Source organism: Rhinolophus sinicus, linkage group LG01 (genome assembly GCF_036562045.2).
Source record: "Rhinolophus sinicus isolate RSC01 linkage group LG01, ASM3656204v1, whole genome shotgun sequence".
In the NCBI taxonomy this organism is placed as follows: Eukaryota; Metazoa; Chordata; class Mammalia; order Chiroptera; family Rhinolophidae; genus Rhinolophus; species Rhinolophus sinicus.
Window position 1 is genome coordinate 171360262 of NC_133751.1, and position 20752 is coordinate 171381013.

General features: G+C 38.7%; 2 protein-coding genes across 12 annotated transcripts in view; one reads left to right on the forward strand and one right to left on the reverse strand.

The window, feature by feature from the left end:
• Nucleotides 1-3970, forward strand: part of MFSD6 (major facilitator superfamily domain containing 6) — a 61600-nt gene extending 57630 nt beyond the window's left edge. For 2 of the 3 annotated variants that reach the window (XM_019740717.2, XM_074339232.1), the window contains one exon: nucleotides 1941-3970. In XM_019740717.2, coding sequence (XP_019596276.2) covers nucleotides 1941-2144 — 204 coding nt within the window. In that variant the 3' untranslated portion in view covers nucleotides 2145-3970. Of the gene's footprint in view, nucleotides 1-1754; nucleotides 1780-1940 lie in introns of all 3 variants that reach the window. The other variant, XM_019740720.2, reaches the window with a different exon arrangement.
• Nucleotides 3971-8952: 4982 nt separating this feature from the next.
• Nucleotides 8953-20752, reverse strand: part of NEMP2 (nuclear envelope integral membrane protein 2) — a 116428-nt gene continuing 104628 nt past the window's right edge. For 8 of the 9 annotated variants that reach the window (XM_074339370.1, XM_074339364.1, XM_074339367.1 and 5 more), the window contains 7 exons: nucleotides 20175-20397; nucleotides 19980-20052; nucleotides 18805-18898; nucleotides 17898-18012; nucleotides 15540-15765; nucleotides 12253-12429; nucleotides 8953-11256 (listed from right to left, as the gene is read on the reverse strand). In XM_074339370.1, coding sequence (XP_074195471.1) covers nucleotides 11088-11256; nucleotides 12253-12429; nucleotides 15540-15765; nucleotides 17898-18012; nucleotides 18805-18898; nucleotides 19980-20052; nucleotides 20175-20397 — 1077 coding nt within the window. In that variant the 3' untranslated portion in view covers nucleotides 8953-11087. Of the gene's footprint in view, nucleotides 11257-12252; nucleotides 12430-15333; nucleotides 15766-17897; nucleotides 18013-18804; nucleotides 18899-19979; nucleotides 20053-20174; nucleotides 20398-20752 lie in introns of all 9 variants that reach the window. The other variant, XR_012498488.1, reaches the window with a different exon arrangement.

Consider the following 20752-nt stretch of genomic DNA (forward strand, 5'->3'; position numbering starts at 1 on the left):
GTGTTTCCATTATTCAGTTATTCACTCAGTGAGATTATGGAAGGTCTGGTGGGGGAAACAAACATGCAGACAAGGAATTTCAGTACTCTGTGACAAGTGCATTATGGAGTGTGTTCAGGATTCCACAGAGGGATAATTCTGCCTTATGGAGTTAAGGAAGGTTTCAAAGAGAAGACAACGCTTCTTGAAAGTGTTGAATATTCTATTCTAATTTTGTATATTTCTTTAAAATTTCAGTGTTGTCAGATATCAGTTGCAGTTGCAAAGCAAAAATATATGATTCTTGCTTTGGGGGCACTAATCGCTGTGATTCTAAAATTCTAATGGGGACATTATATATAATAGGATCTTAACAAATACTTGATGAATTAATGAGTACCCTGAGCCACTGTATGGGTCTGATGATGACACCTAACGCAGGGGAAGTGGGGTTTTGCTGGAGGCCCTCCATGAAAAATAAAAAGTATTAATTTTTCTTGTCCTAACAGGTGTGATCTCTCCTGAGTAAAGTAAATCATGTTGATAAAAAAGTGTGGGTGATTGTAACTAAAGCTATATTCTGCCTTTGGAAAATGATTAAGTGTGACTTCTATGAACAGTTTGGCCAAAGTAATGAGTCCACTTCCTTGTGTTTATGTTAATCATTTCCTTTTACTTGATGCATCCTGTCAGCTCTATACCTAGAGTAGCTTATGGGGGAGGGGAATAAAGGGAAAGACTTAAGTAATTTGGGTAACTTCTGTTTTTGAAAATTTGAACTACCTTTATCATGACTTTGTAAACTAACATAATATTTCTGTAATTTAAACCAAATCTCATTCTTCATTGATAACCATAATGCATTCTGGTCTATGCGTGATCCTATTTATTTACCCAGATAATAACTCACACAAATCCTCTGCTTAGTCATGAAGGAGAATATCAAGGTGAGAGGGGCACATAAAGGGTGTGAAGCAGGGAGGTGAAGCAACAGAAAGGATGGTGTCTCTTGCTTGAATAGCAGTGTTTTCGCTACTTTGGGTACTCATCCTTGTTTTCACAGAAGCCTATCGGGCTTAGGTATCATTAAATTTTTTTCTGGTATGTTAATTTTAATAAACACTGGCCGGTATGGCTTAGTTATTTTTATTAAGAAGCTGTTATAGTAAAATTTATTTATTTATTTTTTACATTTTGGAATCAATCACAGAAATAACATTTGTTTTTTGGTGTTCAGCTTCTGGAAATGATAGGTACTAATTCAGAGGAAAAATGCATTTTAAAAATGTTTCCTGATTTGTAAAAATGACTGTGGCATGGAATATAGCAGTGTGGCCTTTTACAGAGATGCCATGGGGTGATTGCTGGAGTGTGTACTCACAGTTCTTTACAATTGCTTACATAAGTGCTTGTTTACATTCCCTTTTTTATGTGGATGTTCTGTCTTTAACTTTCAGTGTATACTTTAAAATCTCAAATATACACAGGGCTCTTAATTTCAGGATATTCTTTTGTGGCCCTGTCTCTGAGATGGAGAATGCATTACTTCCTGTTAGACAAGGTGCCTAGCAACTGTTGAATTCTGTGGTCTCAGCAAGTGGCCTGAGTTTCATGCCATGCTGCTTGCCCAGTGACTTGCCACAGTGGCTGGTGGGGACTCAGTAAATATTTGTTAATGTAAATTGTTTGCCTAGTAGGCACTTTGGTAGTAATGTTCCTTTACCCACAAGATACGTGTGCTTATAGTGTTTGTATTTTTCATGCGGCTTTGGCAGTTGCACGTAGGAAAAGAGATGAAAGGTAAGACATTCTATTCTTATTCTTCTATTACTTGTTCCCTGGAGTGGTCACTTGATGATGATCTCCCCATGTTTCCTATATCTTTTTGGGAAGCATATAAAAAGTGTTGCATTTATTTGCTAGCACTGACCGTGAGGCATCTCTTATTGTTTTCCTTCCAGGAGACCAGTGAGAATCGGAGAGATTCTCCAGCTGGTGGAGCCCAGCCTGTCCCACGTGACATTTCCTCTGACCCATCCAGAAACCAGCCATCCCCTCAAGCAGCAGCATCTCAGATGCAGAGCAGCCCTGTTCTCCCCAGTGTGGACCAGACTGCAAAGGAAAATGAGGACCAGCAGGCTCAGCCTGCTTCTGGGGGACACTGAGGGGTCCTGCTCATTTCACACCCTGCATGGAACTGGGCTCCTCTGCCAGGACAAGAGGCAGACGTGCCCCAAACCCCGGACATGCTTCACCTTGAGGAGCATAGCACCACACACGCTTCTAAATACCTGAACTCATTAACATGGAAACACACACATAAGAGCTACAGTACATATTGGCAGAAACAGCTTACCTTCCATACTCCCACTGGAATCACTGAAGGGAAATGGAGTTCAGTGAGGACTTGGTTGGTTAGGTTAAGGATTACAGGACTTCTCTGCCAGGGCAGGGAGAGTTGCAACCAGCAGTTACACTAAGTGGAGGGAAAGAAAGTGTTTCGAGGTAAGTGCTGATATAACATCCCTCTTCTGATTATTCTAATTATTTGGTTTTTAATGCAAACTGGGAAGAAACAGAATACACTTATAATTTTGTTCCTCTTACCAAGAACCATTTAAAAAGAAGATTTAAATACAGTAAGCAGATGAAAGTAGAGTATATGCTTTTGTTTAAAAAAGGGAAAACGTTTAATCAGAAACTTGGCATATCTCTAGCAAATATATTTTTATATGAGTATGGTATATAATGAAAATAGTCAATTCTTTGAGCAAAAGCTGTTATTGACAACTGCAAGCTAAGCTGAGCTGTAAAATGCCTTTTGTTTTAAATGGGCTTTAAGACCAGAGGAAGGAATATTCCAAATAAACTAACCAACTCCGTATCCTGTGGCCTGGTAGACGAGGGTTTACTAAATATATTGATACTGTAAATAGCCGATATCACTATTTATAATTTTATAGTGATTCAGGCTCTACTTAGTTGATGGAATTTTTAAAAATCACTGAATTCCTAAGAGTTTCTTTAATTTAGCAGTACTATTTACAAATAACAGTATAAGATTTAAGTGCCTGGGAAAGGGATGCAATTTTTAAAAATTACATAATGGGTCAGTTTTTGTTTTGTTTTTGGTGAGGGGTAAAAGTTGTTGAATAGGAAACCAGGAATGGAAAGGACAGGAATAAGAAGTAACTGTACTTTCCAATGACTAAAGAAACACATCTCAGTGTATTCTTTCCCTTGAGGACACAGTCAGACACTGGCCAGTTCAGATGTGGGTATGCTACTGTAAACATGACAGCTACTGCCAGAACAATGGCTTGGGTGCATCACGCATTATACTTGCTGCTAAAAATGAAAGCTGAGGTTAATAGGAAGCCTTGGGGGAGGGCTATGGAAAGGGAACACTGCTTTAGTAAATGAAGGTCAATTATAGTGTGTAAAATAGCTGTGGATGAGCACAGGAGAGAGGAAAGAACAGAGTTAAAAAGGAGCAACTCACTTTATCCTCTGACCCTGATTAAACAGGATCAGTTGTAAAGTGAGGGCTTCTCCATGACACCATACTTCTGCCCCAAACTGCATCTGGGAGAAGAAATTCTGCACTTGGATATCTAGCTTCACCACAAAACACAGCTTAAAAATAAAATAATGGAAAGAAATTGAATTAAGCAAATAGTTATTTTTGCACTTGAACTGAAATGTACTGTACTATAAATTATCATGACTCATTTTAAGTGACCTTTAAAAATCAGATGTATTTATTATGCTTATGTAATTATAGAAATAAAGAAATGGGTGATAGGCTGAACCTCACCTACGAATGTACAGTATGTGGATTTGTGAAACTGACTGTAGGAAGTCAAAAACTTATACTGTATCTTGTGTTTACAGTTCTGATTTATTCCTTTGAAAAGCCTGCTGTTTTGGAAATGCACAGTTGATATGTTGAAATAAAAATAAATACCATTTTTAAACATTTCTTAAATGATGAAGATGTGACCAGACAAATCGAAGTACTTGACTCTGTAATGGATAAGACCAGATTCAACAAGGGCTTTGTTATGAAACGTTTACTGTGAAAGCTGATTCAATAATGCAGTAATTTCCAGCCTTTTAGACACATTCATGGGTTTGTGGACTTTGTGACTTTCTCTTCCTTTCTTCAAAGTGGCATTTTAAAACATATTAAAGTGAATTCAAATTAAATTTTGATTTGAGAATTTTATAACCCCCCTTGAGATTCCATGGAAATACCCCAGGGTGTCACAAAGCCCAGGCTGGTAATCACTGCCTTAATGACTTATTTCATACTCTTTCCCCTATGATTGTAGAAAAAGTGAACTGCCCAAAGTGCTAAGCTTGTGTGGATCCAAAGAAGTTAGTTGGTAGTTATTAAACTATCACTCAAAGCCGTAAGTAGAATAATACATTATAATACATATATCTCCATTTGCCAGTAAACCTCATGTAAAGCCTGAACAAGTCATAGGAAGAAAAGTGCTGCTTTACTGGCCACATGAAGCAGTCAGCTAAGCGCTTCCCTCTGATTTGCAGTTCCCACAGTACTGCTGGGGTTGGATCTGCTGCTGGTGCTGGGACATCACTTCAGCAGTATTTCTTACAGCCAATCTGGCGCTCAGCAGTGAACCACACCCATAGTTACTGGGTGCTTGTTATGTGCTGAGATTATCATTTTGTCCTTATTACTATCCCCACTTTCAATAGAATTCTGGAGGGAACACAGCTTAGTGATGGGACCAAAGCTAACTTTGTAGAGCAGCACCGTCCGGAATAGTACCCATTAGCTGCAGGTGGCTGTCAGCACTGCTGTGTAGCTAGTGCACCTGAGGAATCAGCATTCTCATTTAAACAGCCATATGTGGTTCGTGGCTACCATACTGAACCGTGACGGTACAGAGGATGAAATTGCCTTTGGGAGATCTCTGGGCCTGTTTCCTCATCTTCAGTGTGAAAAGATAGACCCTTAAGTTAACATTCTGTGAAGATGAGGGCATGCTGTAAGAGTTGAGGTTGACAGTAGGGAAGTCAAAGGTGACTTTCCATTCAGGAATTCTTCTGTCCTTTAGTACATGGGGACAAGACAAAGCTACTTGTAAAGCCCTAAACCACTACTGTCATTTCAGCAAAATTCTAAGAATACCTGGCTCAAGAATTCCAAACCATTGGGGAGATGGGAGACGTTGGTACTTGCATAGGCACAAAATAAATGGGTGAGAGTAAGGGGGGGTGGTTTCTCTAATCAGCAAGTAATTTACCTTATGCCAGGACAAAGTGTGGCTTAAGAGAGTAACTGGAAAGTTAGAATGGGGAAGAAATGAACCAGTCCAGATGGGTCCGACCTCTCAGCTCCCACAGCTTCAGGTGGCTAAGGCAGCACCTGCCCGACTGTGGCTTCAAGGAGGTCCCAGTTTTTAGATGGCAACCCAGGAACCTTACGGTGCTGGGGGTAGGAGTGCTGGCTCTGCAGTCCCACTGTCTGGCTTTGAGCCTCACCTCTGCCAGTGACAAGTTACATACATACATAACCTTTCTGGGCCACAGGACCCTCCTCTGTAAAATTAAGGTGATAAGTGTCTGCTTACAGGTTGTTTTGATGTTTAAACGACATACCTGACACATAATGTACACTCCATAAATACCACCATTGTTGTGTGGCATAGTCTGTGGCAAGAGGACTGCTGTCTCATTTCCCCAACCAGGGCCTAGCTCTCTTAGTATTTGGTTAACATTTAAACCTATGATGTGACATTCTCCCAAACTACAGTGCTATGTTAAATATGTTTACCTATATCTAGTAAGCTGTGCAATAAAACATTCAGTTCCAACCATTAAGTGGTTGGAGATATGAGCTAAGAGACAAAATTAAGCAAAACGTAAGTGGAAGAGAATGGGAAAAAAATGTCAACTAACTGACAATTCCATAGCGTGCCAAGAATGCAGAGAGGTTATGACATTTGTTCTACAATTTCAATGTTTCTTTTTCTTCTAAAAGGTGTCAACAAGTGTAAACAAGAACTTTATAATCATTTAACAAATTATATATCATGTTCTTTCCCCAATAGCTGAGGGTACTATTCTTTTCAACTGTAAACTTGTACTTCAGAAAGTTTAGGAATTTTTTTCCCCTAAAAAGATCAACGGGGTCTCGAAAAATAACATCTAGACCAATGTAGTCGTGGGCTGGTGCTCTCCATAAACTGTTTCTGGAGTGTGACGAAATAGAAATGAAGCATTTTGAAACATGCAAGGCAATCTGACATTGCCATGACACCCCATCACATTGGCACTGGGCTTACATTTGGTATGTATTTTTAAAAATTATTTCATTTTTCTAATTGATTTTTAGTATCTTTTACAAAAGTATTGTGTGTGATGGACTGGGTGAGGCGGGGGGACTGGCCCACTGCCGCTGGCTGAGAAGCACTGCTGTGGCCCAGACCTCCTGCACACAGAACTGCAAGACACATGACTGACGTGCAGCACATCAACAGATGTGGCATCTCTTGAATGTATTAGCCATGGGGCCACTTCCATGACAAACTTTTTTTTTTTAAAAGATGGCAATAAAGGAAGTAGAGAGTCTATGGGCACTGACCCACTGGGGCTCAAATTCTGATTCTATCTCTAGGTATATTTGTTCTTCAGCAACCTGTCTTACTTTCTCTGAGTCTTTCTTCAACTGTAAAATGGAAAAATACTAAAATACATTACAGAGTGGTTATGAGGTTCAAATGAAGAGACACAGAAACTAGCTAGTGTAGTAGCTGATAAATCTCTAATAAATACTAATATTCTTCCCCTTTCTCCTTTTGATCACTTTTTTTGTAAAATGGACCAAATCTAGAAACAAACAGATCCCCCCTCCCCAAATTATTAAAACAACACGAGCAGTTATCCCACTAAATGCACCTCTAAGATTTATCCTGGTAAATAATATACTCATCCTAAGTCTCTGGTGACCTATTAAGATAGCACATTCAGGGATCATAGCAAAAATATGCAACTAGATAACTCCCAGACCAGAGAAAGACAAGATTTTAACCTATCTGAATGAAGAACATGCCCACTAGAACAGGATACGGATTGATCAATAACAAAAGATCAGAAAAATAGTCAGAGAGAGGAAAAAGTGGGCAGGGGTAGTCTTGGCCAACAGACTGACTATCCCATCACTTTAGCAAGGCTAGTCCCATTGTGGGGTGTTTGCATTAGATTTTTTGGTCTGATGACATTAAACATGTGAATTATATAGCAAACTCCCTTTTTCTTCTTTCTGTTCACCATGCAACATTCTTACTACAATTTGACCCCTCTTGGATCTGTTTTCTGAGAGAAAATGTGCTGGTCATTATCAATTCAACTGCTTTTATGCCAGTTACATTGTTGGCTGTGAATCACTAAATGGACAGACTATATGAATTGGCTAATGTAACACAGGTCTTATGGTGCAGTAACAAAAATCAAAGTTCTCAATCAGTAAGGCCAAGAGTCACATCCATATGGTTAATTCGTCAATGTCATGCCACTCTGTGGGGTCTCTCAGAAGGCAGCTTGCTCCTGGAATCACCTAAAAATACCGCTCACTGCAGGCTTCTTCAAAATTCCACATCCACTGTGTTATCTACGCCCAGAATCATTCTATCAGTTGGACAAAAAAAGCTGGTTTAAAAAAATTATACTCCTCTAACTCTGGGGAACAATCACATACAGAATAATGTAAGATCCTTTTTCTTGACATCATTTCAGGGGTCTTAATTCATCCACATGTTTAGATACATTGATGTAATCCATCATCTATTCCAAATTTTGTACTATCTAAAACATCTTAAATATTGTCCTAAATGTCAGATGGACACTCTCTTGTAATTTCAGCCCTAAGTATTACTGGCGAACCATACAACTAATTCACAAAGAATTTTTTGTGATATGTAAAACGTGTTTTAAAATCTTTTAAAAAATACCACTTGAATGATACAATTGTTTAAGCATGGCTACCTACACTACATCTCATCCACACATTTGGGTGTCCAATAGTCCAACTAGCTAACAACAGTAAGCTTCTGTGAGGAACCCAGCATAAGCAATAAAACACAACAAAGGACAGCTCTTGATTCTCCCCGCACACTCTTTTCTTTCACTGGTCTTCTATTAATCAATAAATATACCATCATTCACCTAGTTACTGTCAACTACAAGTGTATATATGTATCTGTGTGTCTGTGTGTGTATATATATGTATATGTGCATATATATATATAGTTACAAGAAGCGGAGTACAGCATTAGGAATAGAGACAGTGGAAATGTAATGGGCTCTGTGCCATGTCAGAGGGATAGTGGATGGGGGGAGGGGTGTTAACACAGTGTGAGGGGATATAAAAGATAAATGTCTAATACATTGTTTTGTGCACCTGAAACTAATAAAAAACATCCTGAAAAAACAAAAAACAAAACAACAAAGGGTTCTGTTAGGTTCCTTAATTGCCCACCTCTGGTGGTGTGAAGCACAAAGCCAACTTTCAACCACCTGTGAAGAGCAGAGCTGTTTTATAGAAAGGTCATTTAAACTGTTTAACGGCCTTTGAATAAAGAAAGGAAAGAGGAAGGGAGAGGGAGAAAAGGAGAAAGGAAAGGAGGGGAAAAAGATCTATTATGGGAGATATCTACCATGTTTCCCCGAAAATAAGACCTAGCCAGACATTCAGCTCTTGTGCATCTTTTGGAGCGAAAATTAATATAAGACTCGGTCTTATACAATACAATACAATACCAGGTCTTATGTAAGACCTGGTCTTACATTAATTTTTGCTTCAAAAGATGCATTAGAGTTGATGGTCAGCCTAGGTCTTAGTTTCGGGGAAACACGGTATGTATTATTGCTGATGGGGATTAGAATTGTGATTGGTGCTATAATCCCAAATCAAATGAACACAACAGAAATAATGCCAAATGTATTTCAAGTAATGCTTTTAATTGCTCGCTTTTTACAGTACTCGTATAACAGACAATGAGAAATCCATGATTTCTTCTAAAACTGAACACCCAAAACAACATCCTGGAAGATTGTTGCTCTTTTCTTCGTTCTTTGGCTATTGTAATGATTATACCCAGCTTGGCCCACTAGAAACTGCTTCCTTCTATTGTCAGCACCTCTTCACCCTGACACAGGTGAGACCCAGTAGCTGTCTTGGCTGGGATGTGCCCTGGGAACTCCAGCAGACTGTTTCCTGTGATTCACACACACACATTTTGAGGGACACAACCTGCCTCTTGGGAGATGAACATGGTGAGCACAACCACTGACGCATCTGATACATTTATAATATATCACCAATAAACATGAAAAAGATCAGATTGAGCTACAACAAAAATGATGTTAGAACTGTTTACACTTATAAAACATCATCATCATAAATCTGAATAAAAGATACTTTCTTCGATTTTTAAAATCAGAGTCTATGTGAAAACACAGATTGAATTTGGTGCATTTCACAAAAATAGCAAAGCTCCTAACAGGAAAAGGTATCTGGCAAAAACAGAGACCTGTAAAACACACACTGCTTAAAGAAGAAATATTTAAAAATCAATCTAGAAAATTTTAAATGGGTAGCCATGCTCTTATTCAACAATTTAAAACAACTGTACTAAATCTGGCCCAGGAAAAGCAGTGCCTAAACTCTCTACACATTCGACCACCTTAACCTCTCTTGAGATTCCTCCTTCTTTATGCCACTATTATGATTCGATTGCAGAAAAAAAAAAAAGCCTGAGTTTGATTCTTACTGAGAATCAGTTTAGCAACATCTTAATGCTTAGACTGCTTTGCCATGTTCAGATCTTTTCTTAGACCTATATTTAGGCCTCCTTTCTTCAGGGTCAAAGCTCAGCTGGTCCCTCACTTTACTCTGGAGTTTATCATCATGAATCAAGAAAAGATTTGTTCTCTGTAAGAAAGATCACAAATCCATACACCCTTAAATAGAGTTCAATAGGGAAATAAAGATCATAAATCTGTTTTGTAGGAAATTGTTACAAACATATAAAACTAAGCAACTTTTAAAAACTAAGCAACTTTTTTTTTGAGTTGGACCAGTCAACTCAAAATGCCACAAGAGGTTCAATGGCTTCAATTTCAACATACAAAAAAATATAGAAAGTAATTCTAATTTCTAATCCTTATATATGTTTACAAAAGTCTTCTCAAAACTTTAAAATATAATCTTAGGAAATGTTTCTTTGTCACAGTTATCAAATAGCTCACTGGCCATTATTAAAAAATAAAGTAACCAACATTGTGAGACCCAAGGCTGTAGGGAGATGATCTCTTGGCTCACCTCTAAAGGTCCCTTCTACCTGAGTCGTAGGCAATGCTAGGGCTGAAGGTCTAGTCCCAGGGCTGCCTTTAAATAGCTCTGTGGTCTTGGATAAGTTATTCAACCTCCCTGAACCTCAATTTCTCCATCATGAGCATTTTCCAAACATGTGTTCCAAAGAATATTAATCTCATGAAAAATAGTTCTGTGGTCAAATTGAGTCGGAAACTGATACACACAATTTCTCTTCTATAGGAGATTCAGTGTGCGTCAGTGTTATTAAAGGTTCTGAGAAGTCCTGCGGTACATTTTTTTAACTTTGCATCAATCTTAGTTGACCAGAATCCCTTTATGACTAATGCCTATAAGCATCTGTGGACTGTACTTTGGAAAATACTGCCCCGCCAGCACCTTTATGAATAACATACAAGAAGAGCAATGCAGTCTTTTGACACAGGCTCGGGGGATTAAAAGGATTTAAGGCCCTTGTGTTGACGAAGCACCTGTTCATACTTACTGGCCCCTTGAAGATCAACAGAATTCCCTTGTTCCTAATGAAAGTCTTCATTCAGGCAAAGTTGGAATAGTGCCATAGAATCTTGGTGGCCACCTACAGTACAATAAATAGCAGAACGGGCCAAGAATGATCAGGCCAAGAATGATGTTATCTTCAGTAGAGTTTAGTTTTCCTTTCCAGTGCAATCTGATTTTTCTCCATAGCAAATGCCTTTGCCACTGGGCCCTAGAACACCTTTAACAGGCTCCTTGCCCTTTACCCACTTCCGTGTCCAGAAGGAAGTCCATGTGCGGTAGACTGGCAGGAAGTACTCAGGTTAAAGAGCTGTTCTTCCAAGAAGGCACCCCCAAGGCCGTACTGTTCTTCATGAAGACTCATTTCTTCAGGAGACAAGTGGCTTCCTCCAAGAACAAATTCTGCAAACCTATTAAGTTTTTGTGTTTGTTTTAAATCAAGTTAATGTTACCACAGAAAGGTTTATTTGGAACATGTTCCCTTACCACGCATCCTCTTTCATTAAATTGGACTTTGTGGCAATAGAGAATGGCACTTACACAGTGGGTGTAAAAACGGGAACGGCTTATGTGATCCTTTTCCAGATAGTCATGGAAAGGGTAGAGAAGTGGGCACCAGACTTATATGCACTGAGTGCTGCTAAACATACCCAATGCTGGTTCCTAATTCCTCTCTTCTTAGATTTATTCTTTACTCATTATTTTAGTGTCGTACTTCCCCCCCCCCTTCAATCTTTAATTTGAGTGCATTGTTATTTGAATAAAGCTATGAAGACGAGAAAGCAGTAAGGGAAAAGATGTTGGGGCAGTGATGCCTTTCTTGGTGAACTTTAGAAATTATTTCCCACATCAGTAGAATGAGAAGCAGATGACACATCCCGTGCCACCTTTCTCCTTCTCGTATGAAAGCTATCTTTATGGCCTTCCCTGTAAAACACATCAGATTAAGAGTTTCCAGGTGGGAATTCCCACCCGTTCTCAGGAATTTTTTTCGCTTTCCTGTTCCCAAATCCAGAGACATAAACTGTTTTCTGTTCTCCACGATGAATCGTTTCCACAAAGGGACGGCTGATACTACCAACCAACCACCTGGGTTCAAGGAGCAGATTTTCCTGATTTCCTGACCAACTTTTCTTGGGATTCGGGAATGGGAAAGTGAAAAAAATTCCTGAGAACAGGCGGGAATTCCCACCTGGAAATCCTACATCAGATCAGTATTTATTCTGACATTAGCAGTTCTACTGTGCAAGTCAGAGCACGGAAGAAGAACCTCTGACAGCCTCCACATCATCTGTTATCCAGGGAAGCAGTCTGTTTTTAATCTGAAATATCTGTACTAAACCACTATAGTATTTTCCCAATAATTCTAACCCAAGTTGTGGTCCAAGTAACTGCCCAGGGCTTACTTTTTTGGAGTCTGCAGTCTGGAGATGGCCAGCCACGACGGGAAGTCGGGTCTGCGGCAGGCTTGGCGCAGTTCCTCCAGAGCACTGGTTGTTTCAGCATCAGCTTGTTCCCGGTATTCATCTTCAGTAAGATACGAAACTGCCAGCTTTTCTGATGTAAACCATTTCTTCATTTTCCTAAGACATGTGGTATTGGGTTGCTAGATTCCTGGCCATGTCTGATCATTCAATTCAACCCTTCAGATTTTGACATTTCTTTGACATTAATAGTAATACTTATTAATTTCCTTTATATCACACTATACTTTTTTTTATTGTTGTTACTGTAACCGAGGTACTTGGAACATGCTTTGGACCCAAGATTTCTGCTTTTCTGGACCATCCTAAATAATGTCCTAAGGCATTTGAGGATCAATTTCCAATAGGTATGTTGTATTTTTCTTCCTCAGTGATTTCTAATCACACAATCAGAAAATTAAAAGTCTGGCTTCTTTATGCTTGGCCTGCTGATTTTCCTGGGCACTAACAGAAGCAAGCCTTTGAGATGTCCTTTTATGGAGACCCAGCAGGACACTCACCCCTTGTTCTAGACAGAAAAGGACTGGTGGGCTATCGCCTCCACCTAGTGGCGGTGATTCTGACTACTCCTAGAGAGAGGGAGTAAACACTGTACAAGGGTCAGGTATATTCAATAATTTATAATAATTCTTCCTTTGCTACATGCTGAAGGGTTCATGACTGGAATTTTTTTCCAACCAGGAAAGTCTTAAAGGGAAGAATCTCATGAAAATGGTAATGATGATAAAGTTTTAATATATTTGTTATATTATTAAGATTTTTAAAATTTTGTTGGGTAGTTTAATTTTAATTTAATCAAGATTCCCAAATCTGAATGAGCATCATAATTACCAGCAGATGTCTTAAACATATATTTTCTTCAAGGTTAGGACCTGAGAAATCTTTTAACTTTTAAAGCTCGCCTAGTGGTTGATACGCTGGATTACTGAAGCACTGACATTATAGCCTTCTTTTCTGAACACCTGGCCTGGTCGCCCTGCAGGAAAAGCCCTGGCCTCTGAGCAGAAGATCGGGGCACAGTCCTAGCTTTGAGGTTCACCCACTGTGTAAACTGGGGCAATTTCTTAATGGTTCTGAGCCTCAATTTGCTCATATAAAAAAATAAAAGCAGTAATATCTACCTCATGAGATCACTATATGGATTAAATGACATATTTTGTGTAAATGCTTAATACAGTGAATGGCCCACAGTAAGTGTTCAATAAGTATGATAAAAAAAATAGCTATCATATATTATTAAAATATACTCAAACAGCTCTTTGCAAACTAGAAAGTACTCTACAAATTAAGGTATTATTTCTCTGGTATATTATTTAACCTACAGTTCCTGCTTTATCTCCTGGTTCTTCATAGACTTATTCACTAGCAAAATAAAAAGTTGAAGTTATAATACATTTTGATTGTTATGTTCATATTAATGGAATGCACAGCAAGTGCATGAATGAACCACCGTGCAAGTGACAGAACATACTTTGCTCTTGGCAGGGCAGTCGGATATTTAAGGGGAGAGAGGAAGCAATTGTGTCCTGGGTTCCTCAGGATGCAAGCCTGGTAAATGACCAGAGGCCTAGAGGATGGTAAGTGGTCAGCGTCCTCCTGGCAGAGGGACCTCTGGGAATCCCAGTCATTGTCTGCCTCTGAGCCAGGGCAGAGAAGCAGCCAGCATCAGCCCCTCCAACCTGGCCCCGCTGTGTTTTGGCCTCACCAAACCAACACCCTCTGCCTAGGGGCTCTGTCATGTCACTGGTGTATTTTTAACCTGATGTGGCCACACATGGAGTCACAGATCCATAACTACCAGTTACCACAGTCTCCTTCCTCACAGCCAAGCTTACAGGAGAAATATTTATCAACGCCCTCTTCCAGCCTCGGTCTCATTGCCTTACTCCAAGCCCTCATCCTCTCTTGCCTGGACCACTGTGATGTCTGATGACTGGTCTACCCCAGAGCCTCCGCATTACATCCACCCTCTGCCACAACACAGATGGGCCAAATCCCGCTGCCTGATGAGGTCTCAGCTTTGATTTTTGCTTAGTGAATGTATTTTTAGTTTCGGAATAGCTGCTAACATTTAAAAATCATATGAACTAACATTCTAATGCACATTCCCAGCTTTTTTAGAAAACCAGAAGATCTGGCAAGGCAGGGCCCATACTTCCACATGGCAACAATCAGCTCAAGCTGAGTGGTAATTGCCCCCTTTTCGATGAAGCTACATTATGAAATTTCCCATAGTAGTCTTGATCACCCCACTGCCTTTCCCCGCTGGGCATCACTCAGTACCTGCCAGGGCCCCAAGCATTTGGGCACACAACTCCTGCCTGGGAAGCCGTCAGAGGGCACTGACTAAAATGCACAATGGTTACCTCCTTCACCGCATACTAGATCAGATCAGATTCCTTAGCACGGCCTAGTGATGCCTCTATGACCCATCTCATGCCCATCTCACTTGCTTCACGATGGTAAAAACGGGGCTTTCTGTCAGGAAAGTCCTTCCTATATATTTATTCATCTGGCTGTTTTGATTCACTAAGATTCATTAGAAACCTTCCTGAACTTTCTTTATATGCCATAGTCCCTAAGCTGGCCTATTTTAACATTTTAAAGATATGATTATGTATGTGTGTCTCAACAAGTACACCGCAAGGGTAGGGACCATCTCCTTTATCTGTGTACCTAACATGAAAGCAGGTGTTAAGACTCAGTGAATGAGGAGAGACAAGAGAAAGCTGTGATGACAGAAGTTACCTCATCTTTCTGCACTTTCAAAAGGCTTAAACCTTAAAATCTAAAAGAAAATACCATCCTAAATATAAATATCTTTCGATCATTTATGATTCATTTCTGTTCCCTAACTCTTATCTCATAAGCTAACAAATACTTCTAAAGTAGTGTTTGGCCCTAATGAAAGGAAATGTAGAATGAAAGTAGAAATTTTAGGCAACCCAGCACCCAAGTAATTTTGCCACCGATTTTAGTGACTTCTGGGTGAGCTATAATTACCTAGTAACGGGTGGTATACTCTGAAAGACTGCAATGGAGATTACACAGATGCTTAAGGTCTCTATCCTCTCCCTCTCAGAAGGAAATCTCCAGATGAAATGCAGTTAGTTATGAGATTAAAGATGATATATCCAAAAAAATTCCCTAAAACGATAAAGCCAGAGCTCAAAATGTCAAATTTATGAGGAAAAAGAAAAGATACGTACCGCCTCATATAACCAAACGCTTTCATGGGGTAGTACAGACTCCTGGACAACAGGATGAGGACCATAACTGCATACGCGAACTGAGGCATGGCGACCCCATAATAGATCAAAAGCAGGGAAAGGAGCTGCAGTGTCCACCTCAGGAGATTCACGCTACTCTCATCAACAAGAGGCCCATGTTTGTAACAAACAGCAAAGCTGAGAAATCCAACTATCAAGACATAGCCTGTAAAATCAGAAGAATGGAAACCAATTTATGTGAAAAACCTGCCAGAGCCTCGACTTAGAGCTAAGAACATACATAGCAGAAAACTTTCATTTCTGTTTTCTTTATCCAATGAAGTAAAACTGAAAAGGTCACTTAAGTCTAGTTATTCCTTCAATGTGAGATACGAGGCAGACTTTTATAATAAATTATTATAACACATGTCTATTTTTTTAGTCCAGAGTCCTAGGAGAGCAAATATTATCACAGTTGCTTTGGTCAGGAATACGCCTCAGCATGTCACAGTCTGCTACAAACCCTATCTTTTATTTTTACTTTCTAGTAACAAAAGGAAAATGTCATTTTACAGTGGCGGGATCAGGCTATCACCCTCATAATCCAGTGCTCAGTTTCAGGACTACTAATGGAGGGAGGATAAGATATTCTGCGTCTCCTATTGTGATCCAATGTGCAGTGCACGTCGCCTATTAAGTAGTCCATCAAAAGCGTTTCATTTGTCTCTAAGCAAGCCTCAAGATCTAGTTTCTAGTTTACAGGAAATGAGGAGAGAAAAAGTTAAATTACACTACAAAGGAATAATCAGAGTAATCCAAAAAGTGGGACATTCTATGGGACTAGCTGGTCTCTTCAGCATATCACTGTGATGAAAAAGAACTGTTACAGATTAAAGGAGACTTACAGGACATAAGAGATACAAAATGTGGTTCTGCACTATATCCTAGCTTATACAAACCAACCATCAAGAACGTTTAGGAAATTTAAACATGGCCTGGGTAACAGATGATTTTACGTTATTAATTTTTAATAGTTATATAACTATTAAAAACAAGAAAATGCTCTTGTTTTTTAGAAATGCTTATTGAAATACTTAGGGGAACTTACCATGATATTGGTAATTTTCTTTAAAAATACTTTAGCATCAAAAGAAAAATGAGCTAAAAACAAAATCTTAAAGTGAAACAAAAAATTTATTGCTATTGTTTTGGGTGGAAGAATTTATGTGAGAAATTTGGGGTTAGAAGTTAGAAGAAAATCAGTTCTCCCATTCTCCATTATTTTCCAATTAAAACTATTAGAAAAAGTTGGGAGTTTTTTGGTTACATGAAATTAGAAGAACAAGTGATTTCTTAGTAGCCTCTCTGCTTCTGAAAGTCAAGTTTTCCTATACTTTTAAAAATGAAATACCATTTATATTTAGGATTTCTCATCTTTCATACTGAAAACGAGGTCTGACAACTAAGTTCGCGAACTTGTTGCAATGATGTTGCTAAACATTTTTTTATATCAGAGGGATTATTCATTATGAATTTGTACCAACTGGACAGTTAACCAATTTTATTATTTCGAAGTGCTGAAAAGGCTGTGTGAAAAAAGTTAGGCGACCTGAAGTTTTCGCCAACAATCCATGGCTCTTGCATCACGAGAATGCACCAGCTCACACGGCACTGTCTGTGAGGGAGTTTTTAGCCAGTAAACAAACAACTGTATTGGAACACCCTCCCTACTCACCTGACCTGGCCACCAATGACTACTTTCTTTACCCAAAGATAAAGGAAATATTGAAAGGAAGACATTTTGAAGACTTTCAGGACATTAAGGGTAATATTACGACAGCTCTGATGGCCATTCCAGAAAGAGTTCCAAAATTGCTTTGAAGGGTGGACTAGGTGCTGGCGTTGGTGCATAGCTTCCCAAAGGGAGCACTTCAAAGGTGACTGGAGTGATATTCAGCAATGAGGTATGTAGCCCTTTTTCTAGGATAAGTTCTCGAACTTAATTGTCTGACCTCATATATCATGAAAAAGACATAAAGAGCTACATTTTATAGAATTTTTTTCATTACAAGTTAGATGTAGTCAGAGCTTACGCACAATTCAAAAGCATATGCAGCCAGCAGGGGCAAATAGTTTTTCGATCTTTGGTATACAAAACTAAAAAGGATGTCATAGGGAAATAGTCCAAAATGAGATCAAATGAACTAAAATCACCAACTGAGGGAATAAAATATTTTTAACAGCACTTCTTAGTTCAAAATGATTTAGATGCTGGAGAGAAACATGTCAAAAGAAGACCTCCAGTTGTACTTTCCAGCTTTACCAATAATAGAATGTATTTTTTTAAAATTTACCTACCTAATATATATATTCTGTTTTCATACCACAGCCATTTCAGATCTTCCATCAGTTGGCACACCACATAAACTGAAGCAAACCAACAACCAACCATTAAAGCCCAAAAGGTGCTATACTGCGTGTGGAAGAAAATAAATGACACAGTTTTTGGTTCATCGACTGTCATAAAAACAGAAGTAAACACAGCCTTTTTACGAGACACTTCTACATCAAACTGCACTGAAGTCCATTCAATATTCTCTAGAGTCTCACTTAAGGAGAGACTGGTCTATGAGCCAGCAGCTTTGACATCACTTGGGAGCTTGCTGGAATAGAGTCTCGGGCCTCACCAGAGACTCCTGAATCAGAATCTGCATTTCAGCAGGATCCTCAGGTGACCTGTATGTACATTAAAGCTGGAGAGAAGCACTGTTCTAAAGAATAAATTTATCTCAAAATAATGCTGGCATAGCAAGCTTTAACCAGGGTAACTGCAACATTATTATCATGAACTAAGAGCAGGGCATTCTGTTCCAGGGAACTATTAATAATGAAGAAATCCCCCGATGCAGCAATGCTGTTTATTCAAAGCTCTGATGGTTCAGCATCATGAGATTCCTCAGCTATGCCAAGATAAAAGAAATATTCACTTAGCATACAACCAGCCCCTCTTCACTCGTAAGAAAAACACATTACCTGGAAAATAAAAGTCTCTCAAATACAAAGTATCACCAAGACTAAATACTTAAGCCTACATATAGTAACAAATAAAAATGGAATCTCTAGAAAACGGTACATTTTAAAGCGAGTTTATGCAATGTAGAAATATAGTTTGAATTAGGAAATGTAATAATCAAGGTGAATTAATTTGATCAATTTTATAAAATTCCTCATTTCCATTTTTTATTCATTTGCATAGTATACCTACCTTAGGAATTAACCTTTTCACCAGCAGCAGGAAAAAGACTAATGTCATTAGAATACCTAGCACAGTCCCCGAAGAGTAATAAAAAGCAGGGCTTCTGTCAAGACAAGCAGATAAAAGCCATTTAAAAGCCAAGTTGCACTTTCAGTATTAAAATCATGTTTAACTTGACGACAGTAGCCATAAAGAATACTAAGAAGAAAAACTCAGATGGCAGCTTCCATTACATCCTATACTCTTAAAAATGAAGTATCTCTTTGAAATTTATAGTAAATAGCTTGCCACTAACTCAAAACAGAATGTCTCCGTTATCTTCCGTTCAGAATCTGATCCATCAATAATTATTGAGTACCTATCATGTAGCAGCCACTTGTCTGTGAGCTTTACATGCGTTCACAACAGCCCTATGAAACAGTTATCTGTGTCTAAATTTTACAAGGGAGGCAACTAAGGCACCAAGAAGTTAAAGACCTTCCCCAAGTTAGTATCTGCTAACTGGAGTATTCAGGCTTTCAACCCAGCTTTTTTGAGTCCAAGCTTTACTCTTCAAGCTATATAAGCAACATCCAGTTTATAAGGACCATGGATGACATTAAACATAAGAAAAAGCTCAAAAATGAACGATGTTAAGAAGAGTAAGCTAAGAAGTAGAAGTAAAATATTATTGGAAAGATTTGTTTTTCACATGCAAAATTATAAGAAACAAAATATCAGGATAATATGTTTTTCAGATATTTGTTAAATTCAACCTGCTGTATCAGGGCCACAAATCTAGGAGGCAGCCTGAATGTAATACAGAGAGGAAGGCATCTGGCATCAGAAAACCTGAGTATAAATCTCAGCCGGGGCCAGAACTAGCCATGTGATGATAGATGTTGTTTTCTCATCTATAAAATGAGAACAGTAATACAGAGCTCACATAGTTGTAAGAGAATCAAATAAAATCATGTATATTAATATGTAATACACAATAACGCATGTGAAAGCACTCTGTAATATTTACATACACTACACAAATAATTTACTGGCTTTAAGGGCTTTTAAAGCATGATCTTCAGACCTATTGTTTGCAAAACCTAAAGCAAGAACTACAAACTAGTGTGGGAATATTTAGCATAGCATCAAAAATGTCCTGTGCTCTGATTCACAAAGTTAAGAAAGTAAAAATGAATACTTACTGACTCAAGGTTTTTGCATAAAAGAAGAGGAAAATGCCTGCCACAAACACAAGGAAGAGTTTGAAATCTACAACTGGAAAAAACAAAGATTTGTGTCAATGTAGAGTTAGTGAATAAAGAGGAAAGTCAACATACTGAAACGTCACTCCAGAAAAACGGAACCCAGAAAGTCAAGTATAACAAAAGCAGACTTACTGTTCCGATTCACGCGTATTGTATAATTCTTGACCGGCTTCACAGAGAAGCACGCCGTCTCCCCATAGGGATTGATGATTATGGTTATTTCATTAGACTCCTTTGGTGTCCAAAATTTATGAATCACACATTTGATAAAAGATAGAACGGTTTCTGGATACTGGCAATTGTATCTTTCTGTGATATATACAATGCTGAGCAGGCTGGAACTGGTCACTGTCACCTATAAAATAACAATGAACAACTCCATAAACACAAGTTTACAACTTCTTAAAAGCTTCTTAAAAGCATAAGCAGAGGAGTACAGAGACCCCAAGACTGGTCGAGTAAAGCACACTCCAATGTACGTGGTATTGTTCTGATGCCAGAGACAGACCTGGAGCACAGACATTTTTGAAAGTGGATGTTAGTTCCCATGAGTTATGGTTGACATAACTCCCTCTTCTGGCAGGTTACTGTGGCCAAGGGCCATGTGAAAACAGATGAGATAGAAAGTAATCGGTGGCAACTATCTGGTTATAAATGTAATGAGAATAGGGTTTATAGCTCTACCATTTTTTACTGTGACTGAGAAAAAG